This window comes from Paralichthys olivaceus, chromosome 5 (genome assembly GCF_024713975.1).
Source record: "Paralichthys olivaceus isolate ysfri-2021 chromosome 5, ASM2471397v2, whole genome shotgun sequence".
Lineage (NCBI taxonomy): Eukaryota > Metazoa > Chordata > Actinopteri > Pleuronectiformes > Paralichthyidae > Paralichthys > Paralichthys olivaceus.
This window is the reverse complement of record NC_091097.1, coordinates 318,624-346,551: the sequence shown is the minus strand read 5'-3', so window position 1 is coordinate 346,551 and position 27,928 is coordinate 318,624. Positions and strand designations below refer to the sequence as shown.

The following is a 27,928-nucleotide window of genomic DNA, read 5'->3' as shown; positions in this document are numbered from 1 at the left end:
ATTCCTCTCTCCTCTTCTTTGATCTTCTTTGATGAACAGTGTCAGTGTTAACAGCATTATATATATATATATATATATATGTACACACATATATATGTACACACACATATATATATATATATATATATACACACACACACACACACAGTAAATCACACTCGTCAGGCTGGGCTGGTAGTTGTGAACATTTATTGGTTTTGAATGTAACACTAAAAAGTACCTGGTCTCAGAGACTAAAACAGGTAATAAAAAACACGCCTTCGTCGTAACTTAATGTAAATGACATTCAGACGGTGCAGCTGTGACTAACGAGGTTCAAACAGCTCAACACATCACTTAACATTCACCGTTTCTCTCGCTAACGTAAAAAAAAGTTGGCAATAATTGTCACAAAGAGGTCAAAGGTCGGATCAATTAGAATTAATTTCGACAGAGTGGAAATGATTTTTCTTTTCATTTTCTGACTCTTGTCACTCAACTACAGCACTTTTTAGATTTATAAATTTATTTATTTATAGAAACTTTAGATTTGGTTTTATTAGAGTGCTGAATTACAAAAAGGGCACATTTTATCAAAAGTATTGCATAAAATCTAAACACCGAGATAAACAAACAAAGGCTGTCCATTGAGATTATACACGGAGTTATAATAGATTTAAATAATAATAAAAAAACACAATGTTTCCCTGTGTCTTTATGAAAATATTAAAAACAATAAAACATCCCTTTCATCCCTTAATTCTCACATTTGTATCAAAGGACACAAGGACCTCCGATCGTTCCCTGAGGAACCCCAGCGGTACTTCTACGAACTCCCCACACAGGATTCTTTCAGGAATCATAGGATTTTTTTCTTTTAAAGATTAGGGTCTCTCGGTTCCCTGTGAAATTCTTCTGCCGCCCTTCTCTCATTTTAATTCACTTGTTCACGGCCTGAAGTTTTAACTCAAGAGCCTGAACCGAAACATCGTGAGGACCGCAAAACCACTTTTCAGAAAACTGCCAACAAACAAATATAAATCACAGAATCATGATCTCTGGAGTCTGGATGTGTCTCAGGGTTGAAAATGACAAGTTTTCAAATTCTGTGAATGTCTTAAAAACGATCATTACAGAGAAATGCATCTGGTTGAAATTCTTAGAACTTCACAACCATCAAACAAGGCTAAAAAAACGATATCACTAAAAGCTGAAGATCATTTCAGGAAATACTAAAAATAACATTATAATAAGAAAAAGATATTTAAGATGTTATGAGAGTTTTCTCCATAATCAAAATTCATTCAGTAAATTTTCCAGTGTCACATAATCAAAACCTGTCAAATTACAAAATATGTTTTATGTAATCCTGAAATATCTTCTTCACATAGTTACGACTTCAGAAATACAGCATTGTCCTGATAATGATATTAAAAAATAATTGTGTGGTATAATTGTGATCATGAAAGTTTTGACATAGTTATACTAAAAATGTCTTTCATTAGTAATTTCAGTAAAATGTCCATGTAAATTGAAAAAATCAAAAATAGTTGCATAGTAATTCTCAGATTTTGTTTTAATTGTGAAAAAATGAATAATATTAAAACTGATATTCAGGACTTTGTTTCTTAAGTATTTTTCCCTTTTGTGTAGTTTCAATTTAATGCATTTCTCTGTGTTATGGTTTTGTAAACAAGGCAGGAGGAGCTCTGATTGGTTAACAAGTCACGTGATGCAGCTGCTGTCAGAAAAGAAACCTCAAAACCGCCATTTATCAAATGTTCTGTTTCTTTCTTTGTTTAATTTTATGTGCAGCGTTCATCTCCAGCAGCAGCTGATGTTTGGAGATATGAGGTTCCCTTCTTTTATCACCCGAACAGTGACACAGCCTCTGTAAAAACCACACAACGGAAAATCTGCTGACTCATGTTTGGTGCATTTATCATCACTTTTCTGTTCTGCACTTTTGATTATATCCTTATTCTTTAATTTAATGCCTGTGTTTGATCACATAGTTTTAATTTACTTTAAATGTCCTTTGTTAAGGGTAAAATGAACAGGCCCAGGAAAAGAAGCAAAAAGGATCTAAAGTAAAATAAGAACATAAAAATGATCTTTCCTTGTCTTGGCATTAATGAGCTTCTCTACTTCTTTTTTATTTGTGTCAATCAAACTTTAGAAACAGTCGTGTGGTTTTTACTCTTAGATTCAGAAACTGAGACGCATCCAAACTGAAACAGACAAAATAAAATCAACACGTTACTGTGGTCACATGTCGACGTTGAACGTCTGTGAGGTAATGAGGTTTGTGTGGAAAGATGAAAAAAAGTCTAACACTTGAAATAAGTCACAAAAAATGAGGTATGTGAACACGAGTTTAAACTGAAAGTGCAACGAATCACATCGTGATGCTCAGAGTTTGCAGAAAAGCAGTTGGCTAATTCAGATATTAGCGAAGCAGACGACAAGCTTTAGCTATTTAAGCAACCTTCAAAGGCAAAGACAAGCTATGGAGCTAACGGGAGTCAGGATTCACTGAAATCAAACCTTCAGGTTGAGCCGAGTCGGGAGGTTTTCGCAGGTGGTTTTGATTTTTTTCGTTACAAATCATTTTTGTACTTTTTGCAACTGTGCTTTCTTCAACAACAAATCAAACTCTCTGCCACTCAGTGAAGTTTGAGCTTCATATTGCTTCAAAATTAGTAAAAAAGCAAGTTTTCACTAGAAAAAGTCTCAGTCTGCACATTTACAAGCAGAAAACGACAGAATCAGACCATCGCGCACGCCGAAGCTTTGTGAGCGTTACCAGGATGAACTGGATTAATTTCTTTCCTGCTCTGAATCATCGTTACTTTATCCCCGGTCGCTACAATCCAACGGATGAAAACGAAGGAAGGATTCAAACAAGTGTGAAAAATGTCGTGTCCACTTCTTTCTTAGTTTGATTTTAGTGTGATTTGCGTCTCATGTATGAATTTCCCTTTCCCTTTAAAATGTTTGCAGATTGATCTTCTGGACACGAGATTGTTTGACGCTTGTCTTCGCAAATATGGAAGTTGTGTTTTTTTACATGATCACTTGATCATGCTGCTGGTAACCCTACGCAGGTTATTTATTTGTTTCTTTTGCAGTAATGCATATATATAACAATAAGTAGAAAATAAAAGATATATAAGCATTCCAATACTGATATTGGCTTTGATTGCCATGGCAACAGCCGGCCCTTTGAAACCTTAAGTCTGCCTAAACAGTAAAGGTGAATGTCAGACTTCTTTTTTTAAAGTCTTTTTTTCCTTTTTTGGGGGGGGGGGGGGGGGTATAAAAATATTATCGCCCACACGTGTCGTAGCGACGCCGTGATTCTGAACGTCACTGGATCAAATCAACGTTCGTTTCTGAATCTGTTAGAAAAATATTAAGATTGTTTCTCTTTGATCTTTTTGGTTCCAGTGTCGTGACAGTTCTTCGTCGAGTCGTCGAGTCGCCTGCACCTCTGGATTCATTTCATCACAACTTATCGTTTGAAGTTCAAGCGATGTGGAAATAATACTCTGATAAACGCGTCTGAACTTTTGTCATATTCATAAGTGCTTTTTCTTAAATCAGCTGATCGGACAAAAAGAGAAATAAACCGTTTCGCTCTGAGATACGTCTTAAAAAAACATGTTTGCTTTCTTGTTTGTCATATTTAAAAAGGCTTAAACCAGACAGAAGAAAGTCTGAAGAATTTTGAAACTACAAATGTTTTTATAATCTCATTTATATATGGTAGTCAATTCTGCCAGGAAAAGAAAAAAAACATTTGACAGATTACAAAGTAAGAAATTAAAATAAATATATAATAGTGTAAATCAATTATGTCATCCTTTTTCAAAAATATAATTTTATTCAAACTCATGATCTCAACATTCAGATTTAGAATCTTATCACTTGGATGTTTAATTTGGTTTGGATATAATTCCTTTTTCTTTTAGTGGCAGAGCTGTTCTTCCATACCTGGACTGGGTGAAGTTAGCTGAAGCGAAGAAGCGTTTTCAGGTTGTGTGTCGGGAGGTATCCGTGTGTTAACGTGAGGTTACTGAACTAAAGGAAAGAAGATTTCAAAACCTTCGATTCTCTAGTTTCATCATCAGTTTTGTTTGAAAAGTAAAAACTGTACATTAAACGTAAAAATCATTAAACGGCTGATTCACATTCAACGAGTCCAAACAAACGAGGCCACTGACGACGTTTGTTTTCCTGTACAGGCGCTGACACCAGAAATCCTCAGACGTCTAAAAATGCTAAAAATGTCGAAAACACAACAATAATCAAAAAAACAGAAGAAGAAGAAGAAGAGGTGGAGTCTGGAGCAAAAAAAGGCCACTTACAAAAAAGGGTGTGAAAGTCACAGATCACTTGTTCCTGTGGGAGCGACTGTCCTCGCTATACACGCCCAACACCAGAAACTAAAACTGTCACAGTCAGGAAACGGGAAACGACACTCCGACCATTCGAACGCTAAGGGGAGGAGCTTTTTTTTTTTTTTTTTTTAAATCCCATGCAGCAGCCGGCGCTCGTTTCCCGCCCAAAAGAGGTTTGTCGATGTTTTACAGCAGGAGGTCAAACTCCTCGTCTTTGCGTTTTCTCCCGTTTGTTCAACTGGATTTTATTTCCTCTGGAGTTTTGACGTTTTGCTCAGAGCAGGAATCGATTCTGGCAAAAACAACCTATTCTTCACATTGGACCCACGTGAGATGTGTTTGTGTTTACTGAAGCTGGAAAGAAAACGAGATTCGGATTGATCAGCGTCCGAACTTCATGGACTCAAGTTGTGCAAGTTTTTTTTTGTTTGTTTGGGGGGGGTTTTGGGTGGGGGGGGGTCATGTGACCTTCCACCACAGACACTAATTGGTTCTTATCAGTATCAATGATGAGGGATAGACCGATTTTATTTGATCATTTTCTCTTCTTTACATTTTCTATGATTATCGTGATTGTTTTCAATTGACTGCTTTAGTTACATCGAGGTCTTTTATATTTGACACTGTGACGTCATTCATTCTGGAAGTTGAGTTTATTTTTGCAGTCTTTGCAAATGAATTGTCGGAGCTGATGCGTCACAGTGGAAATGTTTAAGAATCACTTGATTATCTACACTAGGTCAAGTTTCATTTGTTTTTGTAAAAACTGTTTTTATGAGTGGCCTAGATGTGAGATGATTATTATTTGATATAAATATTTAGTTTCTAATGAATCTTTGCATTTTGATCCATATATTTGAGGTGTTGAGTCTAATTTAAAAGAAATGCTCTCATATTGATGAGTCGATTCTTGTGATTGCTCCTGATTAATCCTGATCCCTAGATTTGAACCAGATGTGTGTGATGTTGTTTCACAGATCTAGAAATCGGTCTACCCCTGTTTGTACCATCACTTTGAAGAATGTGGAGTTGAAGGTCACGTCGCAGCCGAAGAGTCAGGAGACATTTGAGATTTTCTTTTTGGAGTTTTGATCTACTCTTCGGTCGGTGGCTCCTCCTCTGTTGACGGTTAGTGTCCGCTGACGTTTCTGTTTCCAGTTCAGCCCAGGAGACTGGCCAGCTTTAGGCCCGGTTCCCGGGGTGCTGGGTCCGGATGTGGCTGTGGAGGCGGGTGGCGGATGAGAACCTCTTGCCGCAGTCTGAGCAGCGTAATGCTGATGTGGCGCTGTCGGGCGGAGACGAGGGGGACGACGTGTCAGCACCAGTGATTTCAGTAAAGTGGGTCTGACGGTGAGCCTTCAGGAGGGACATGCGACTGAACCGCCGCCCACACTCGTCGCACTCGGACCAAACCCTCCGCCTCTTCTTCTGCGGAGAGACGACAGCAGATAAGAGCTGCATCCTGATCAGTCAATCAGTCCACAGAAAATCTAATCACAGTCACAACAGATCTGTCTCTGTTACAAGTTCAAGATAAATAAAGTTAAACAAAGTGTGAGCTGCTGACTGAAAGAACTGCAACAGGAAGTTTCCTTTAGTCCTCCTCACCTTCCTCCCTTTGTCCTCCTCCTCCTCTTCCTCCTCCTCTTCCTCCTCTCTGGTTGTCAGGGGCGACAGGCAGGTCTGGCCCGGTGGTTCCGCATCATCTCGGCAGTCGGCACCGTTATTGGCCAGAGCAGCCAGAGCTTCGTTGGCACCAGTGTCCTCATCATCCTCTTCCAGCAGCTGAGACGGTAGAGTCAGAAGACGGTGAAGCATGGACGCTGAAGAGCGACGACCAGATGACCCTGGGGGGGGGGGGGGGCAATGAAGTCAAGTTATATTTTAAAACTTAAGTCAGCGCCGTGATGGACGGACAGGATGCTGAGTGTGTCGTGACTGTGGTTACCATGGGAACTGAGTAGTAATTTCACCTGAAAAGTGGGCGGCAGGTCTATCAGTGAAGTTTCCTCCCTTTCCTGTAGGGCTGGGGGGGGGTCCAGGGGAGGGTCCAGTGGTGGCGGTGTCGTCTCCTTTCCTGGTGCTCATCTGACCGTCTGTGGCATCGTCGTCGGGAGAAAACACCTCCATGTCCTCCAAAGGAGTCCAGCGGGGGTCCTGCTGGGGGGATGAAGGGGAGGGCTCCAGGGTCACTGAGGGGGCGGGGGGAGGCTCCATCTGCTCCACCCCACCCTCACTCACACCCCTCCCACCTCGGCCTGCTCCAGCGAGCTCTTTAATCTGCCAGACGTCACTGCACCACTTCTGACCAAAGACCTTGTCCAGGATTGGAAACCAGTCCTGAGAGACCGAGATCACCGGGGGGCGCTCTGGGTCTGGAAGAAGCAAAGAAAGAAAGAAAGGGTGAAGAGAGGAGGAGTTTTAAGGACAACAAGGACAAGAAAAAGAGGATGAGGTAAAAGAGAGAGAGGGAAATAATAGAGAGAAAGAAAGAGGTAGAGCTAACAATCACATGAAATTTACTGATTTGTATCACACGAGTGAAAACATGAACAAGTGTCAGTCACACTAAACTCCTCCAGGTGGCGCTCTCACCTGAGGTCAAAGGTCAAGGATATTCTGAATATAATCCATAATATTTTAACCACCCAATGTAATGTTTTATCGTCCTGTAGAAGACACGAGTCCGAGTGATATCAAGGAGAAGTACTACACTACCCACAATCCTCAGGTGTAGTAGAGACGACTCTGATTGGTGGAGCTCCCTGTTCCCGTGGAATGTTTACCACAACCATGTAGTTCCTTCATTCTTAAAATCATTTTATACAGTCTTGTACCTTTGACTCTGTTTTGTTCTGAATAAAATCTTTGGATTCATGTTGAAGCTGCTCGACCTGGTTCCAGGATTTAAACTCTTTTAGAGAAAAGAAACCAGTCGTTCAGCAGACGCTCACTGTGACGCTCACTGTGACGCTCACTGTGACGCTCACTGTGACGCTCACTGTGACGCTCACTGTGACGCTCCAGTGGAAAACCATACTTTAAACATCTCTGGGTACAGTTACCATGGTAACAGGCGTCTCTAGAAGCGCTCTGCAGTGACCTGCTGAGACGTTCACCTGAGGCGTCACATTGCACGAGTCCTCCTCGTATCAACAGTCAAGATGGCCGACGCAGGAAGGTGTCACAGCGTGTTTGGTCACATGGTGATTTGAATAAACTCACCCTCCTTCTCTGCCGTCTCTTTGGACTCCGGGACCTCGGCCAGCTCCTCCCGAGCGTCCTCTGAGCCGCTGGGTGACACCGAGTCGTTCTCCGAGCCTCGCCTCCTCCCTCCTCTCCCCTTCTCCCCCCCTCCCCCTCCGTCGGAACTCTTGTCCACTCGCTCCTCCAGGACCTGATGCTCTCGCTCCATCTTGGTGATCTCCAGCAGGAGGTCATCAAACGACGCCTCCACAATCTTCGTTAGCTCACGAACTGCGAAGTTCAGGACCTGCTCCATGACGGACTTCAGCTGGTCTGCACGAGAAACACAGACATGCACAAAGTTCACCACTGACAAAAAACTACAGACTGATTTATACCTTTACGATATATATAGTTATATATATATGGTTACATGTATGTGCAGATGGTAACATGTATGTCCAGATGGTTACATGTATGTGCAGATGGTAACATGTATGTCCAGATGGTTACATGTATGTGCATATGGTTACATGTATGTCCAGATGGTTACATGTATGTGCAGATGGTTACATGTATGTCCAGATGGTTACATGTATGTGCATATGGTTACATGTATGTCCAGATGGTTACATGTATGTGCAGATGGTTACATGTATGTCCAGATGGTTACATGTATGTCCAGATGGTTACATGTATGTGCATATGGTTACATGTATGTCCAGATGGTTACATGTATGTGCATATGGTTACATGTATGTCCAGATGGTAACATGTATGTCCAGATGGTAACATGTATGTCCAGATGGTTACATGTATGTGCATATGGTTACATGTATGTCCAGATGGTTACATGTATGTGCAGATGGTTACATGTATGTCCAGATGGTTACATGTATGTCCAGATGGTTACATGTATGTGCATATGGTTACATGTATGTCCAGATGGTTACATGTATGTGCAGATGGTTACATGTATGTCCAGATGGTTACATGTATGTGCAGATGGTTACATGTATGTACAGATGGTTACATGTATGTGCAGATGGTTACATGTATGTGCATATGGTTACATGTATGTGCAGATGGTAAAATGTATGTGCAGATGGTAACATGTATGTGCAGATGGTAAAATGTATGTGCAGATGGTAACATGTTACATGTATGTCCAGATGGTTACATGTATGTGCATATGGTTACATGTATGTCCAGATGGTTACATGTATGTGCAGATGGTTACATGTATGTGCAGATGGTAAAATGTATGTGCAGATGGTAACATGTTACATGTATGTCCAGATGGTTACATGTATGTGCATATGGTTACATGTATGTCCAGATGGTTACATGTATGTGCAGATGGCTACATGTACTGTATGTGCAGATGAACATCAGACACAATGAGGCACAGAATTATTATCAGTTTTAAAGTAACGAGACTAAACGTCTTGACAACTTGTCTCAAACTCTTTTTGGTCCATTAAAGGTTGAATATTGTCAAAGTAGTATATTTAACAAATCATCTGCAGAAAAAGTCACTGTTCATCTAATGATCAATGATTTTAGATCAAATGTCAAACAGTGAAAAATGACAAACTGAAAATAATCAGTAAATCTTCAGACGTCTGTTTTTTCTGAGGAGCAGCTACACTGACGGTCTGTTAACGGTGAGCGCTGCTGAAACCAATCCTCCGGAAACTGGAGCCCACCTCACCTTGTGTTCTGTGTCAGAGGAACGTCTTCGTGAAACGTCAGCAGTAAACGTATAAAACACCATCACTGACTGTATATAAAGATGATCACTGACTGTATATAAAGACGATCACTGACTGTATATAAAGATGATCACTGACTGTATATAAAGACCATCACTGACTATATATAAAGATGATCACTGACTGTATATAAAGATGATCACTGACTGTATATAAAGATGATCACTGACTGTATATAAAGATGATCACTGACTGTATATAAAGATGATCACTGACTGTATATAAAGATGATCACTGACTGTATATAAAGACGATCACTGACTGTATATAAAGACCATCACTGACTGTATATAAAGATGATCACTGACTGTATATAAAGATGATCACTGACTGTATATAAAGATGATCACTGACTGTATATAAAGACACTGACTGTATATAAAGACCATCACTGACTGTATATAAAGACCATCACTGACTGTATATAAAGATGATCACTGACTGTATATAAAGATGATCACTGACTGTATATAAAGACCATCACTGACTGTATATAAAGACCATCACTGACTGTATATAAAGATGATCACTGACTGTATATAAAGACGATCACTGACTGTATATAAAGACCATCACTGACTATATATAAAGATGATCACTGACTGTATATAAAGACGATCACTGACTGTATATAAAGACCATCACTGACTGTATATAAAGATGATCACTGACTGTATATAAAGATGATCACTGACTGTATATAAAGATGATCACTGACTGTATATAAAGACACTGACTGTATATAAAGACCATCACTGACTGTATATAAAGACCATCACTGACTGTATATAAAGATGATCACTGACTGTATATAAAGACCATCACTGACTGTATATAAAGACCATCACTGACTGTATATAAAGATGATCACTGACTGTATATAAAGACGATCACTGACTGTATATAAAGACCATCACTGACTATATATAAAGATGATCACTGACTGTATATAAAGACCATCACTGACTGTATATAAACACCATCACTGACTGTATATAAACACCATCACTGACTGTATATAAAGATGATCACTGACTGTATATAAAGATGATCACTGACTGTATATAAAGACCATCACTGACTGTATATAAACACCATCACTGACTGTATATAAAGATGATCACTGACTGTATATAAAGACCATCACTGACTGTATATAAAGACCATCACTGACTGTATATAAAGATGATCACTGACTGTATATAAAGACGATCACTGACTGTATATAAAGACCATCACTGACTATATATAAAGATGATCACTGACTGTATATAAAGACCATCACTGACTGTATATAAACACCATCACTGACTGTATATAAAGATGATCACTGACTGTATATAAAGACCATCACTGACTGTATATAAACACCATCACTGACTGTATATAAACACCATCACTGACTGTATATAAAGACCATCAGCGACTTTAGACTGAAGCAGTGTTAGTGGATGGGGGGGGTCTGTCAGATCCCAGTGGGGGTTTATTTAATAAGTTACACAAACTAAACCACTGCCCCCCCACCCTTTGTTTCTCTCCACAGTGAGTCTATAGCAGAAAGAAAGCTTGGCCTAGTTCTTGATATGTTGAGGCCTAACAAAGCTAAATGACCTTTGACCTGAGCGTGTTGAGGTTGTGGCCTCATTATCTCACTCTGCGTGTGTTCCTGTGTTTTCTGGACGTGTGGCGTCTCTTTGTATTTGATTCGTTCACTCAATCTGGGTTTTTGTTAGAATAAAATCGTGACTTTTTTCACCCTGTCAGACGTAATTCGCCGCTCTGAGGTCGTTTGTGGTCATGGCGTGTCGTGGCGGTGATGCCCTAGTTTTGCAGGGAGTGAGGAAGCTTTGCGTGTCAACAGCGTGTTTGCGTTTGAGTGCGCAGATGTGTGCATGCATGTGTGAGAGTGCATCAGCGTCAGTGCTTCAGCCTGTCGAGGGTTTTGTCTGTTCCTCACGTGTCTATGCGTGTGTATGTCTGTGTGTGTGTGTCTGTGTGTGTGTGTGTGTGTGTGTGTGTGTCACACTTAAACTACATCAAATAAATCAGGACATTTCAAGATGTAACTTGTTTGATAAACATTTTTCTGTCTTTTTTTAATTCATTGATTAAAATGATATATTTCAGCAAAATTTATATTTTGGATATTAGAATGTTGATCCGACTAAACGAGACGCTTATATAAAGACCATCACTGACTGTATATAAAGACCATCACTGACTGTATATAAAGACCATCACTGACTGTATATAAAGACGACCACTGACTGTATATAAAGACGATCACTGACTGTATATAAAGATGATCACTGACTGTATATAAAGACGATCACTGACTGTATATAAAGACCATCACTGACTGTATATAAAGATGATCACTGACTGTATATAAAGACGATCACTGACTGTATATAAAGACCATCACTGACTGTATATAAAGACCATCACTGACTGTATATAAAGACACTGACTGTATATAAAGACCATCACTGACTGTATATAAAGATGATCACTGACTGTATATAAAGACGATCACTGACTGTATATAAAGATGATCACTGACTGTATATAAAGACCATCACTGACTGTATATAAAGACCATCACTGACTGTATATAAAGATGATCACTGACTGTATATAAAGACGATCACTGACTGTATATAAAGACCATCACTGACTGTATATAAAGATGATCACTGACTGTATATAAAGACGATCACTGACTGTATATAAAGATGATCACTGACTGTATATAAAGACCATCACTGACTGTATATAAAGATGATCACTGACTGTATATAAAGACCATCACTGACTGTATATAAAGATGATCACTGACTGTATATAAAGACCATCACTGACTGTATATAAAGATGATCACTGACTGTATATAAAGATGATCACTGACTGTATATAAAGACGATCACTGACTGTATATAAAGACCATCACTGACTGTATATAAAGACGATCACTGACTGTATATAAAGATGATCACTGACTGTATATAAAGACGATCACTGACTGTATATAAAGATGATCACTGACTGTATATAAAGACGATCACTGACTGTATATAAAGACCATCACTGACTGTATATAAAGATGATCACTGACTGTATATAAAGACCATCACTGACTGTATATAAAGACCATCACTGACTGTATATAAAGACCATCACTGACTGTATATAAAGATGATCACTGACTGTATATAAAGACGATCACTGACTGTATATAAAGACCATCACTGACTGTATATAAAGATGATCACTGACTGTATATAAAGACGATCACTGACTGTATATAAAGATGATCACTGACTGTATATAAAGACCATCACTGACTGTATATAAAGATGATCACTGACTGTATATAAAGACCATCACTGACTGTATATAAAGATGATCACTGACTGTATATAAAGACCATCACTGACTGTATATAAAGATGATCACTGACTGTATATAAAGATGATCACTGACTGTATATAAAGACGATCACTGACTGTATATAAAGACCATCACTGACTGTATATAAAGACGATCACTGACTGTATATAAAGATGATCACTGACTGTATATAAAGACGATCACTGACTGTATATAAAGATGATCACTGACTGTATATAAAGACGATCACTGACTGTATATAAAGACGATCACTGACTGTATATAAAGACAATAATAACAGTAGATATGACTCAAAAAACTGTACTGAATTTTAAAGGGGCAGGGCAAGTGTCAGCCATGTTGGACTCTGTTCACAGCACAGCTTGTATCCTGGAGGGATGAAGAGGCCATAGTGGTCTACAGGTCTACAAGTTACCTGGTCTACAAGTTACCTGGTCTACAAGTTACCTGGTCTACAGGTCTACAGATCTTCATGTGAGCAACTTAACTGCGGCTCATTAAAAACCTTATTCTAACTAGAACATAAGTGATGTGGATGTTTGGGGCCGCTGCAGTTAAAGAGTAAAAACATTCACATATCTGCTGATAAAAAAACTGAGTTGATGATTTTTAAGATGTTATTGAATCCAAGAAAGAAAATGAGTCACTGCAGGACCAGTCTATTCTGTGAACCTGTTCTGATTGTTCGTGACAGAGCTCAGACTCATATATACATGTATATGTATATATATATATATATATACATGTACATGTATATACATACACATATATACACACACACATCCAGCTCCAGCCTGGTATCTGCACATGGAGCCTGATAACAGGAGCTGTCCCGGGGCTCTGAGGCCTCTTTGTCCGCTGGATGTTGCTCTTTCTCACTTTCTCTGCAGTTTACCCATAAACCCTGAAACGGTTTGCATGGTTACGCAATGCTGCGTTAGCGTGTTGGGACAGAGGGAGGAGTGCATGACTGTTTGTTTGCGTGTGTGTGTCTGTGTCCGTGTCTGCCTACCCACGACTCGTCCCCTCTGCTCCAGGCGGCGTGTGTCGGTGGGTAACCCGGGCTCGGTGCCCTGCCCTCCGGGGGCGTGGAGCCGCCGCGGCTGCTCGGGCTTTGTCCTGTCGCTATCCGTCGCCTCGTCGCCCGCAGCCCTGCCAGCCTTGTTCCGTCCAACCACCGGGGAGCCTCCGACGTCCGAGCAGCTGGCGTTGGCTCGGCCCCGGTTCTCCCAGGACTGCAGCTGGACCCGGAGCCGGTGGTTCTCCTGCTCCTTCACGGCCGTCTCCAGCAGCAGCGCGTTCAGGCTGGATCCCACCGTCTTGCTGATTTCCTGGACCGCGAGCTGAACGACCTGCTCCAGCACCGACTCCAGCTGCCCCTGGAAAAACGAAATGTACACGGCCCCGTTCATGTTCTCGGCCCCTCCGGTCAGAGGCTTCTCTCATTCTCCTGTACCCGAGCCCCGGCCCACCCCTGCCCGGCCTCCCGACGGACCTCTGGATCAACTGGGCCCGGTTCTGTCGGCTCGTCCCGCGGCTGCTCGGCTCCGCTGCTCGGTCTCTTCTCCTCGGAGCACCGCGCGTGTTCAGCCCCGTCGGAAGTTACCGGAAACACCCGAGTAGATGCGCAGCTTCTTTTCCCGCCCACATGTCTTGGTCCGCGCGTGCGGTGCACGCTCGCGCCCTTGCAGTCTGCCACGCCATTTTGATTTTTCAAATAACATGAGAGACAATCCACGTTCACACACACTGCAACACACACTGTAACACACACTGCAACACACACTGTAACACACACTACAACACACACTGTAACACACACTACAACACACACTGTAACACACACTGTAACACACACTACAACACACACTGTAACACACACTGCACCACACACTCTAACACACACTGTAATACACTATCTGTAACACACACTGTATCACACTGCACCACACACTCTAACACACACTGTAACACACTATCTGTAACACACACTGTAACACACTGCACCACACACTGCACCACACACTGTAACACACACTGTAACACACACTGCACCACACACTGTAACACACACTGTAACACACTGCACCACACACTGTAACACACACTGTAACACACACTGCACCACACACTGTAACACACACTGTAACACACACTACAACACACACTGTAACACACTGCACCACACACTACAACACACACTACAACACACACTGTAACACACACTGTAACACACACTGTAACACACACTGCACCACACACTGTAACACACACTGTAACACACACTGTAACACACACTACAACACACACTACAACACACACTGTAACACACACTGCACCACACACTGTAACACACACTACAACACACACTGTAACACACACTGTAACACACACTGTAACACACACTGTAACACACACTGTAACACACTATCTGTAATGCTGAACACTAACAATGTTAATATTAACAATAATAATCTTTATTATATTTACAGCATAATGTTAATTGTTATTATTACTGTTATATTTATATTATAAAAACAATTCATTTATTTATTATATAAACATAAATACAGACCGTTTATATAAATACAGAGCATTTCATTCATTATGACGTCACTGACAACAGCCCCTCCCCTTCCCCCTCCTCTGATTGAGCGCGTGCTGCGGCAGAGGGACACTCCCCCTAAAAGAACTGCGCGTTCTCGTGAGATGTTACGGTAAAAAGAGGAGGGCGGGGTCATGATGTCTTTGTTGTGAGGAGCTGAAGAAGGCCGAGCCGAACTGAGCCGAACTGAGCCGAACTAAACCGAACTGAGCCGAACTGAGCCGAATTGAGCCGAACTAAACCGAACTGAGCCGAACTAAACCCAACTGAACCGAATTGAGCCGAACTGAGCCGAACTAAACCGAACTGAGCCGAACTAAACCGAACTGAGCCGAACTAAACCCAACTGAACCGAATTGAGCCGAACTAAACCCAACTGAACCGAATTGAGCCGAACTGAGCCGAACTAAACCGAACTGAGCCGAACTAAACCCAACTGAACCGAATTGAGCCGAACTAAACCGAACTGAGCCGAACTAAACCGAACTGAACCGAAGTGAGCCGACCACACACGGCCCGCCCCACCCCCCTCTGTGGAAGCATGAACCAAACATGTGCGTGTTATGTCACAGGCGTGTTCATGGCACATGCTCGTGCTGGGTGGGGGGGGGGGGGGGGTCATCCTTGTCTCTTCAGGTTCGTCTGTGACGTCATCTCTCAGGTTTTAAGGACGTGTTGCTCATGTTATGTAACACGTAATCATACACATGAGTATGGAAGACCTTCTCTGACAAAACATTTGAAATAATTAAAATGAAATTATAAAATAAATTCAATATTCCTGGTAAATCCAAATTAAGAATGAAATCATTAACCCTATTATTATTATTATTACTATTATTATTACTATAATTATTATTATTATTATTACTACTATTATTATTATTATTATTATTACTACTATTATTACTATTATTATTATTACTATAATTATTACTATAATAATAATAATAATTATTATTATTATTAGAATATCAGAACATCAGAATATCAGAACATCAGAACATCAGAATACCTTTATTATTAAACAAGATAATTTAAAGGTTAGAAAATAGAATAGAAAGAATTTACTGCACATATGAACATATTCAGTGTGCAATGAATTTCCATAAAGACAGGGTGGCCGAGTATTTGCTGGTGAAATAAATAATAAATATGAGTATTTTTAAAAACTGGGAGCAGCTGCTCCTGGGAGCAGTGATTGTAAAGCCTGACAGCAGCAGGGAGGACCTTCCATACCTCTCCTTCACACACTTGTGGTGTAACAGTGCTGTGAGAGCGACCTGTAGGGGGTGGGACTCCTGCACCAGCAGCGATGACAGCTTGTCCATCATCCTGCTCTCTCCCACCACCTGCACTGAGTCAAGAGGGCATCCCAGGATGGAGCTGTTCTTCTTCATGAGTTGATCAAGTCTCCTCCTGTCTGCTGCCGAGATGCTGCTGTTCCAGCAGACTGCACCGTAGAAAATGGCTGATGCCACCACAGAGTCATAAAGGAAGTCAGGAGTGCAGCCTGCACGCCAAAGAGCTGAGCTTCCTCAGCAGATGCAGTCTGCTCTGACCTTTTTTAATTTTAATTTTACTATTATTATTACTATTATTATCATTATTATTATTATTGTTATTGTTATTGTTACTATTATTATCATTGTTGAGTTTTGGATTGGAAAGACATAAGAAACAAATCATCAGAATTAAAAACTACTAAAATATGACAATTCATGGAAAGTTTGAGAATAAATAAATAGGAAACTTAGATTTTCAAGTTTTCTTGACCATCACTGACTGTATATAAACACCATCACTGACTGTATATAAAGATGATCACTGACTATATATAAAGACCATCACTGACTGTATATAAAGATGATCACTGACTGTATATAAAGATGATCACTGACTGTATATAAAGACCATCACTGACTGTATATAAAGACCATCACTGACTGTATATAAAGACCATCACTGACTGTATATAAAGATGATCACTGACTATATATAAAGACCATCACTGACTGTATATAAAGATGATCACTGACTATATATAAAGACCATCACTGACTGTATATAAAGACGATCACTGACTATATATAAAGACCATCACTGACTGTATATAAAGACGATCACTGACTGTATATAAAGATGATCACTGACTGTATATAAAGATGATCACTGACTGTATATAAAGATGATCACTGACTGTATATAAAGATGATCACTGACTGTATATAAAGACCATCACTGACTGTATATAAAGATGATCACTGACTGTATATAAAGATGATCACTGACTGTATATAAAGATGATCACTGACTGTATATAAAGACGATCACTGACTGTATATAAAGATGATCACTGACTGTATATAAAGACCATCACTGACTGTATATAAAGATGATCACTGACTGTATATAAAGATGATCACTGACTGTATATAAAGATGATCACTGACTGTATATAAAGACCATCACTGACTGTATATAAAGACCATCACTGACTGTATATAAAGATGATCACTGACTGTATATAAAGATGATCACTGACTGTATATAAAGACCATCACTGACTGTATATAAAGACCATCACTGACTGTATATAAAGATGATCACTGACTGTATATAAAGATGATCACTGACTGTATATAAAGACGATCACTGACTGTATATAAAGACACTGACTGTATATAAAGACACTGACTGTATATAAAGATGATCACTGACTGTATATAAAGATGATCACTGACTGTATATAAAGACCATCACTGACTGTATATAAAGATGATCACTGACTGTATATAAAGATGATCACTGACTGTATATAAAGACGATGGTCTTTTGTTCGTCTACAAAAAAAGTATAATGAGCATTTTCACATCATCAGAAACAGTTTGAGGTTTTACACAAGTTTTTCACTTCAACTGCAAATTTACTGCTGAGTCTGAGGTTTGTCACAAGACACTTCCTGTACACACACACACACACACACACACACAAAGACACACACAGACACACAAAGACACACAGACACACACACCCACAGACACACATAGAAACACACACACACACACACACACACACACACACACACACAGACACACACAGACACACACACCCACAGACACACATAGAAACACACACACACGCACACACACACACACAGACACACAAAGACACACACAGACACACACACCCACAGACACACATAGAAACACACACACACGCACACACACACACACACAAAGACACACACAGACACACATAGAAACACACACACACAAACAGACACACAGACACACACACACACAGACACACACAGACACACACACCCACAGACACTCATAGACACTGTTTTAAATTATATTTATATTTTCAAACCTTCAAATCTGTAGTTTTAATAAAATGTAATGTTCCATTCAGTCGCCTGTAGGTGGCGTCACAGCCTCTAAGTGTTTGTCAAAAGAGTGAAAAGTGAATTTTCATCCAGTTACATTTTCACACTTTTTATATCTTGATGGATTTTAACTCTATTTTTGAAGCAGATGAAGGATTTTCGTCGACGTCTGGATCTGAAGTTTTCAGAGAAACTAGCTCAGCAAACATTCCCGGCTGCTCGACTCACAGCCAATCAGAGACGTCCTGTGGGTCAAAGGTCGGCTGAAGGTGCGATCACACGCCACTGAATAACGACTAAGTGTCTTTACACCCACCACATTAGCTGCTTCTCATCAAACTGTCACTCCACAATTTTGTCATTTTCACAGAAACCTCCAACCTCGTCAGCTCGTCCAGACCTCGAGTCCACACAACAGCGCCTCCTCACTGAAGGTACGAGAACTTCTGTTCTATAACATTATACCATAAATTTACATTTAAATGATTTAAAACAGTTCAGTCTCTTCACACTCACAATCCTTTCATTCATCCAACACCTTTAAAAACTAGAACGCTAGAACAACAAGGACAAGTAAAAACAAATGAATAATAAACATTATTAAATATTAAATTAAAATCAACTTGTATAATCATAATTAAAAACCAAGAGATTATATTAAAAGATGATACAGGTTAAACTTCTCACAAAGTCAAAATTATGAGAAAAAATTCTATTTGAATTTCCAAATTGAAACATGAATTGAAAACTAAAAATCCTTAATAAAATTTTTCTTAATAGAGAAATTGAAGTGTTTCATGTGGAATAAAAATAAAAATATCACATTTAATGTCACAAAACATAATTATTAAATTAAAATAAAGTTAAAACACATTGACAACAAGAAATATAATAAATCCAATCTTCAAGTTAAGTCCCGGTTTGTAGAGAAATGTGGAGATATCTTGTTAAATAAAGTGATTTTATTTTCTGCAGGATGAATGAAAACAGTCAAATTTGATATCTTATCATTTATTCTAACTTTGACTTTCACACAGACTTTTGCTTTAGTTATTCATTCATCTGCTTAACTGGAATCTCATTTCATCCTTTTTGTTTCATTTGAATTTTTTTATCTGGTTTTATTTCGAAACATTTCACATCTTTTTTATTTAGTTGTTTGATCTTTACTTGTTTTTTTCACATTTTAAATAAATTAGATTTATGATGTTTTCTCACTTTCTGTTGTTTTAACATCGAAGCTTGTTCAAGAAAATGAAGCTGAAGTGTCTGAAACCTGTTTAGTGACTCCACCGGTAGTTTCTACAGACGTCTATAGAAAACGTCTCCTCTGGTAGTTTGTATAGAAAACGTCTCCTCTGGTAGTTTCTGTAGAAAACGTCTCCTTTGGTTTTTTCTGTAGAAAAATTCTCCTCTGGTAGTTTCTGTAGAAAACGTCTCCTCTGGTAGTTTCTATAGAAAACGTCTCCTCTGGTAGTTTCTGTAGAAAACGTCTCCTCTGGTAGTTTCTATAGAAAACGTCTCCTCTGGTAGTTTGTATAGAAAACGTCTCCTCTGGTAGTTTCTATAGAAAACGTCTCCTCTGGTAGTTTCTATAGAAAACGTCTCCTCTGGTAGTTTCTGTAGAAAACGTCTCCTCTGGTAGTTTGTATAGAAAACGTCTCCTCTGGTAGTTTTTGTAGAAAACGTCTCCTCTGGTAGTTTCTGTAGAAAACGTCTCCTCTGGTAGTTTCTATAGAAAACGTCTCCTCTGGTAGTTTCTGTAGAAAACGTCTCCTCTGGTAGTTTGTATAGAAAACGTCTCCTCTGGTAGTTTCTATAGAAAACGTCTCCTCTGGTAGTTTGTATAGAAACGTCTTCTCTGGTGGTTTCTATAGAAAACGTCTCCTCTGGTAGTTTGTATAGAAACGTCTCCTCTGGTAGTTTCTGTAGAAAATGTCTCCTCTGGTAGTTTCTGTAGAAAATGTCTCCTCTGGTAGTTTCTGTAGAAAACGTCTCCTCTGGTAGTTTCTGTAGAAAACGTCTCCTCTGGTAGTTTCTATAGAAAACGTCTCCTCTGGTAGTTTGTATAGAAAACGTCTCCTCTGGTAGTTTGTATAGAAAACGTCTCTTCTGGTGGTTTGTATAGAAAACGTCTCCTCTGGTAGTTTGTATAGAAAACGTCTCCTCTGGTAGTTTCTGTAGAAAACGTCTCCTCTGGTAGTTTCTGTAGAAAACGTCTCCTCTGGTAGTTTCTGTAGAAAACGTCTCCTCTGGTAGTTTGTATAGAAACGTCTTCTCTGGTAGTTTCTATAGAAAACGTCTCCTCTGGTAGTTTGTATAGAAACGTCTCCTCTGGTAGTTTCTATAGAAAACGTCTCCTCTGGTAGTTTGTATAGAAACGTCTCCTCTGGTAGTTTCTGTAGAAAACGTCTCCTCTGGTAGTTTGTATAGAAACGTCTTCTCTGGTAGTTTCTATAGAAAACGTCTCCTCTGGTAGTTTGTATAGAAACGTCTTCTCTGGTAGTTTCTATAGAAAACGTCTCCTCTGGTAGTTTGTATAGAAAACGTCTCCTCTGGTAGTTTCTGTAGAAAACGTCTCCTCTGGTAGTTTCTGTAGAAAACGTCTCCTCTGGTAGTTTCTGTAGAAAACGTCTCCTCTGGTAGTTTGTATAGAAACGTCTTCTCTGGTAGTTTCTATAGAAAACGTCTCCTCTGGTAGTTTGTATAGAAACGTCTCCTCTGGTAGTTTCTGTAGAAAACGTCTCCTCTGGTAGTTTCTGTAGAAAATGTCTCCTCTGGTAGTTTCTGTAGAAAACGTCTCCTCTGGTAGTTTGTATAGAAAACGTCTCCTCTGGTAGTTTCTGTAGAAAACGTCTCCTCTGGTAGTTTCTGTAGAAAACGTCTCCTCTGGTGGTTTGTATAGAAAACGTCTCCTCTGGTAGTTTCTGTAGAAACGTCTCCTCTGGTAGTTTCTGTAGAAAACGTCTCCTCTGGTAGTTTCTGTAGAAAACGTCTCCTCTGGTAGTTTGTATAGAAAACGTCTCCTCTGGTAGTTTGTGTAGAAAACGTCTCCTCTGGTAGTTTCTGTAGAAAACGTCTCCTCTGGTAGTTTGTGTAGAAACGTCTCCTCTGGTAGTTTGTGTAGAAAACGTCTCCTCTGGTAGTTTCTGTAGAAAACGTCTCCTCTGGTAGTTTGTATAGAAAACGTCTCCTCTGGTAGTTTGTATAGAAACGTCTCCTCTGGTAGTTTGTGTAGAAAACGTCTCCTCTGGTAGTTTCTGTAGAAAACGTCTCCTCTGGTAGTTTGTGTAGAAACGTCTCCTCTGGTAGTTTGTGTAGAAAACGTCTCCTCTGGTAGTTTGTATAGAAACGTCTTCTCTGGTAGTTTGTGTAGAAAACGTCTCCTCTGGTAGTTTCTATAGAAAACGTCTCCTCTGGTAGTTTCTATAGAAAACGTCTCCTCTGGTAGTTTGTATAGAAACGTCTTCTCTGGTAGTTTCTATAGAAAACGTCTCCTCTGGTAGTTTGTATAGAAACGTCTCCTCTGGTAGTTTCTATAGAAAACGTCTCCTCTGGTAGTTTGTATAGAAAACGTCTCCTCTGGTGGTTTGTATAGAAAACGTCTCCTCTGGTAGTTTCTGTAGAAAATGTCTCCTCTGGTAGTTTCTGTAGAAAATGTCTCCTCTGGTAGTTTCTGTAGAAAACGTCTCCTCTGGTAGTTTCTGTAGAAAACGTCTCCTCTGGTAGTTTCTGTAGAAAACGTCTCCTCTGGTAGTTTCTGTAGAAAACGTCTCCTCTGGTAGTTTCTGTAGAAAACGTCTCCTCTGGTAGTTTGTATAGAAAACGTCTCCTCTGGTAGTTTCTATAGAAAACGTCTCCTCTGGTAGTTTGTATAGAAACGTCTTCTCTGGTAGTTTCTATAGAAAACGTCTCCTCTGGTAGTTTGTATAGAAACGTCTCCTCTGGTAGTTTCTGTAGAAAATGTCTCCTCTGGTAGTTTCTGTAGAAAATGTCTCCTCTGGTAGTTTCTGTAGAAAACGTCTCCTCTGGTAGTTTCTGTAGAAAATGTCTCCTCTGGTAGTTTCTATAGAAAACGTCTCCTCTGGTAGTTTGTATAGAAACGATAGAAAACGTCTCCTCTGGTAGTTTCTATAGAAACGTCTCCTCTGGTAGTTTGTATAGAAAACGTCTCCTCTCACTTTATAACGTCAGTAACTTTGTCCTCAGGAGTTTTTGTCTCATTGTCCTCAAACAGCTGATTAAGATTCTTCTTCAGATCATTTAGAGTCAAACAGACCAGAAGCCCCGGATGGAAGGGGGGGTGGGGGGGGTGGGGGGGGGTGGGGGGGTGGATACCACAGTGTGATTGACAGCTAGTACTGTTCAATCGTTGCAGGCTGCAGGTGTAGGTGGGCGTGTCCATGAGCTCTCAGTCAGGCTCCACCCCCCACTCCTCCAAATATGGTTACTTCTGGTTTCAAAAACCAAGACGCTCTGAACACAAGGCTTCAGATCAGAAACTCACAAACCAACAGGGGGCGCCACAGAGATGGTTGTTAGCTGGTGTGCTACATTTTTTGATCAAGATTCAATTGTTATTAAAAGCGATTTTTTTTAAATTTGAAAGCGATCTTTCTCGTCAGCAGATGAAAAACATCTCTTTATCTCTTTCAGTTGTTCGATGTCTTCCTCCTCCTTCCTGCTCCTCTTCCTCCTGCTCCCCTCCTCCCTGGCCTGCCGGACCAGCTCCTTCACTGAGTGCCAGCAGGTTCCCTTCGTCCCGGGTCACAATCTGGTCGGCGAAGGTTTTGACATGATAAAGATGAAGATGACCGGAGCCAGTGTGGTGGAGATGAAGAACTTCATGTTGGGAGGAGTCGAGGGGAACTGCACCGTGTGCGACAACCACCTCCTCAACCAGGTGCGTTCACACCTGTCCGACTCTGAGGATGTCATTCACACCACGTGTTCACATCTCACCTCCGTCTACGTGCAGATAAACACTTTCTCCATCTCTGCTCATGACGACTAAGTTACTTTAGGATCCAGGTCTTGTGAAGCATATTAAGAAGAAGGAATTTAAACAGAGTCTATTTCTTTGGGGTCTTGAAAATCATACAAACCTTTGTCACGGTCAACGTAAACCTCTACGAGGTTTTTTTACAATTTCAGATGTCGCAGACAAAGATAGCTCCGTCTCCTTTCGGAAAAAACTGAGCCAAGATATCTCGGATATGAACGCTGTCATCTTGTGATGGTGCCATCATTTTGAGTGGTGTACTTACTTATGCTACATTCCATTATACCTCAGAGGTCGAAATTCCAACCCCGTCAGCATTAGTCTGGTCCATGTCTCATCGGCTAACATGGAGGAGATGGAGTTTATGACCTATACTGTAGCCAGCCACCAGGGGGCAATCGAGATGTTTTGGCTTCACTTTAAGGAGTCGTTATGTCGACCATTTTTATTTAGAGTTTCATCAATGAAAATGTCAGAATGGATTTGAACTAATAACACACAGGGTTGTTGAAGCTAATGAAGTGAACAGAAGCTAACAGCAGCTAATAGCTGCTAACAGCAGCTAAAAGAAGCTAACAGCAGCTAATAGCTGCTAACAGAAGCTAACAGCAGCTAAAATAAGCTAACAGAAGCTAATAGCTGCTAACAGAAGCTAACAGCAGCTAAAAGAAGCTAACAGAAGCTAAAAGAAGCTAACAGCAGCTAATAGCTGCTAACAGAAGCTAACAGCAGCTAAAAGAAGCTAACAGCAGCTAAGTGGACTCACTGATGCTGAACTCTTTGTCCTCAGACGCAGAAACTCCCGGTGTCAGTCGTTGACTGGAGGATTAAGGTCAGTGAAGAATCGTCAAACTAGCGAAAGAAGGATTTTCACACATCACACAGTTCTTTAAAGTGGACAGCTTTACCCAAAATCCTCTCTGTCTTCAGGTGCAGTGTCGGCGCAGTCTGAGCAGTAAGATGTTTGAGTCAAGTCAGTCGCTGATGAGAGAGACGAGCTCATCCCTGGGCGTCAGCTGGAAGGTTCGTAAACTCAGGAGATTCTCGGTCTTTGTGGTGATAAGAGCGGACGACGGTGTCAGGTGATGTAAACATGATCACATGATCTCTGCAGTTAATACGTCACTTCCTGTCTCTGTCTGCTGCTCCACCCTCTCCTGACTCCTGTCTGAGAATCTGCTGCTGCTTCATGTGTGGAAGACAAACTGCGGAAAGAAAGAAACTCTGGAGATCCTGCACAGCTTAAAGCTGATCACAGCAAACATGACCAAACCCGACATAGCCCCAATATCATTTACATTTATTTTGTCTTGGCCAGAATCATCACGTCCCGACAATTTCAGTTGAATATCAACACTCGATTACAAATCTGTTTTCACCGTCGTTCCTCTTCAAAGCCTCAGTGCTCACATTCACTTAAATATTTCCTCATTGATGAAACCGTTTCAATTGATTAGGTCGTCCTCTAAAATAACTCGTGGCAGTGAACACAACATACCTTCTTTCTTTGTTGTCGTTACCTGTCGTGATGTCACTCAGGTTGGCCTCAGCGTTGCCGGACTGGGCGGTTTTGCCGTCGGAGGATCACACTCCACCTCATCGAAATTTGCGGAGAGTCGCAGCAGGAAAGACAAATTCTCCTACACCACACACGACCTCTCATGCAAATACTACACGTGAGTACAGATGTCATTATGACATCGTTTATACCTCATAATGAAGAGGCTGCAGATCGTTTCTCACATTGGTTTTAAAAGTGAATGATTACTTTCACATATGACGTTGTGATGCCACACCTGGATCACCCCCTGGTGGTTGGATGCACCATTAACTGATTTTGATCTTATGCAGTTACTGATCATCCAGGTTCAGGGTGAATGTCAGGTAGACCAGGGGTCACCAACCTTTTTGAAACTGAGAGCTACTTCATGGGAACTGAGTCATAGGGCTACCAGCTTGATCCACTCTTCTGAAATAACACATTTGCTCAGTTTGTTATATAGTTATATATTATTATTAATGATAAATGATTCTCATCTATGTGAAGACACTGATCACGTTCATGATTTCTCACAGTAATTATCAACATTGACTTAACAAGGTGGGAAACAGATGATATCAATATTCAACACTTTATTTCTATTAATCTCAGCAATTGTTTACATTTTCAGACGCTCACTTCTTTCATTTCATGAGAAAAATGTCTGATTTTCATGAGCCACCGACCAACCGTTAACAAATCCTAGTCAAGAGTCAACTTCAATATGAGAACACAAATTTGACAGTATAAAAAATAAATAATTAAATTTAATTATAACAGGCCTGCGGGCGACTCATGTGGTCCTTGGGGGCGACCTGATGCCCACGGGCACCGTGTTGGTGACCCCTGAGGTAGACTGATGAAGGGATGCTCCATCTGTGTGTGCACCACATGACTCAGTCCCACGGAGCTGATGACCTCTCACTTCTTTCTGCTACAGGGTGAATTTACGAATTGTTAATTAACATTTTAAATTACGGGTATAAATGGATCATTCCGACTTCAATCTGGCAGACAATCACTTGTTTTCAGTCTTTTTGGGTATGCAACAATTATCCATAAGATTTTCTTTCAGCTTCCGTCTTCACTCCCGTCCTCTGCTGAGCAAGGAGTTTGAGGTTTCCTTGAAGAACCTTCCCTCCACATACGACCTCAAGAACACCTCAGCCTTCCAGCAGTTCATCTCTGTCTACGGGACCCACTTCATCCGCAGGGTTCACCTGGGGGGTCGAGTGCACTCCATCACAGCCATCCGGACTTGCGAGGCCTCCATGAGCAAGATGTCTGTCCACGCAATCAGCAACTGTCTGTCAGTCGAGGCCAGTGGAACCATAAAGGGCATCACTGCCAAAGCCAGCACAGAGTTCTGCAAAAAAAAGAGCAAGAGTCTTAAAACCGGTGCAACGTTCAGTCAGGCCTTCTCTGACCGGACCACAGAGGTTTTGGGAGGAGATGGGGATGTGGGGGACATCCTGTTCACCCCCAATGGAGCCGCAGGCTACAAGAAGTGGCTCTCTTCCCTTAGGAGGGTCCCAGGTGTGGTGTCGTACAAGATAAGTCCCCTGCACCTGCTGGTGAGGAGCAAATTATGTTGAGAAACATATTAATTACAGTTTTGTCCTTACATCATAAACATATTGTTTCTGCTCTGTAGGTGTCAGATAACCCCACACTGAAGTCCAGCCTCCGAGATGCCATCAGCAACTACATCCGCAAAAGTGCAAAGAAGCTGAGCTGCCCCGCCGGCTGCAAGGTCGGCAAACAGAACAAGAACTGTGCCTGTCACTGCCAAGGACACCGCATGGTCGACTCCAATTGCTGCCCCGCAGAGAAAGGCGTGGCCCGGCTGAATGTGACGGTGGTCCGAGCCGAGGGGCTGTGGGGTGACTACTTCAGCAAGACGGACGGATACGTTAAAGTGTTCTACGGTAAGCAAGGAGCCACAACACCGGTGATCTGGAACAACGACTTCCCCCAGTGGAACTACCTCATTAGGTTTCAAACCGTTAACCTACACCACCGAGTGTGAGTCTCAAATCTAAACTAATCTCATTGACTCTGATGTGCAATAATAAAATGTCATGATACAGTCTGATAAAGGTCTCACATGGTTCACGTGTTTCCTGCACAGACCTGTGGTTTTTGAGGTCTGGGACCGAGACAATGGTTGGAATGACGACCTCCTGGGGAAGGTGACCGTCATCCCCTCTAGCGGTTGCAACGTCGTCAAGCGCTTCAAGTTGAAGCACGGCTCGCTGTTCATCAGATTTTCTGCAGTGTGTGCTCCCAGCCTCCAGGGGTCGCTGTGTGAGCAGTACGCCGCCTCGCCAAGCTATGGGGTGTAAATTTCTTTTGAAATGTTTGTTTGGGAGGAAAAACGACATCTGTTAAAAGACAAGTTTGCTCTTTTTTCTTTGTTTGAACAAAATCTAGTGTTTATTGAACTTGAACCAGATTTTTCTTACTGAATATTCACACATCACACATGTATGGAAGCTCTAAACTCTTTGTACTTCCCTGGAAGGTGAATTTATTTTCTACAAATAAAAAATGACCCTGGCTTTTTTACCTTTCAGGGTTTCCACAGTTCATCTCCACCATTAAACCTCCATATTAAATTCTCTGCTCTGCTTCTC

The 27,928-nt window shown here is 40.8% G+C and overlaps 2 protein-coding genes across 3 annotated transcripts; one reads left to right on the top strand and one right to left on the bottom strand.

Annotated features, from left to right (window-relative positions):
• Positions 1–172: 172 nt before the first annotated feature.
• Positions 173–14,456, bottom strand: LOC109644865 (uncharacterized). The gene is made up of 5 exons (XM_069525514.1): positions 13,767–14,456; positions 7,608–7,901; positions 6,356–6,757; positions 5,991–6,229; positions 173–5,810 (listed from the first exon to the last, which is right to left on the bottom strand). Exons 1-5 carry the CDS (start codon positions 14,164–14,166, stop codon positions 5,565–5,567), a joined length of 1,581 nt encoding a protein of 526 aa, XP_069381615.1. The 5' UTR covers positions 14,167–14,456; the 3' UTR covers positions 173–5,564.
• Positions 14,457–17,604: 3,148 nt separating this feature from the next.
• prf1.3 (perforin 1.3) lies at positions 17,605–27,928 on the top strand. 2 transcript variants are annotated; one of them, XM_069525513.1, is made up of 9 exons: positions 17,605–19,019; positions 19,121–19,184; positions 23,407–23,653; positions 24,543–24,584; positions 24,683–24,775; positions 25,292–25,428; positions 26,368–26,866; positions 26,947–27,317; positions 27,424–27,928. In XM_069525513.1, the coding sequence occupies exons 3-9, from the start codon at positions 23,414–23,416 to the stop codon at positions 27,635–27,637; spliced, it is 1,596 nt and encodes a 531-aa protein (XP_069381614.1). In that variant the 5' UTR covers positions 17,605–19,019; positions 19,121–19,184; positions 23,407–23,413; the 3' UTR covers positions 27,638–27,928. The 2 variants fall into 2 exon arrangements, with proteins under 2 accessions (XP_069381614.1, XP_069381612.1); XM_069525511.1 differs by lacking the exon at positions 17,605–19,019 and having other exon boundaries at positions 19,045–19,184.

Coding starts and splice junctions, on each gene's coding strand:
- LOC109644865 (XM_069525514.1), bottom strand. CDS start 14,166: ATGAACGGGGCCGTGTACATTTCGTTTTTCCAGGGGCAGCTGGAGTCG. Junction 7,902..13,766: donor GCAGAGGGGACGAGTCGTGG/GTAGGCAGACAC, acceptor TTTCTCGTGCAG/ACCAGCTGAAGTCCGTCATG. Junction 6,758..7,607: donor AGAGACGGCAGAGAAGGAGG/GTGAGTTTATTC, acceptor TGCTTCTTCCAG/ACCCAGAGCGCCCCCCGGTG.
- prf1.3 (XM_069525513.1), top strand. CDS start 23,414: ATGTCTTCCTCCTCCTTCCTGCTCCTCTTCCTCCTGCTCCCCTCCTCC. Junction 24,585..24,682: donor TCGTTGACTGGAGGATTAAG/GTCAGTGAAGAA, acceptor CTCTGTCTTCAG/GTGCAGTGTCGGCGCAGTCT. Junction 27,318..27,423: donor GTTAACCTACACCACCGAGT/GTGAGTCTCAAA, acceptor TTTCCTGCACAG/ACCTGTGGTTTTTGAGGTCT.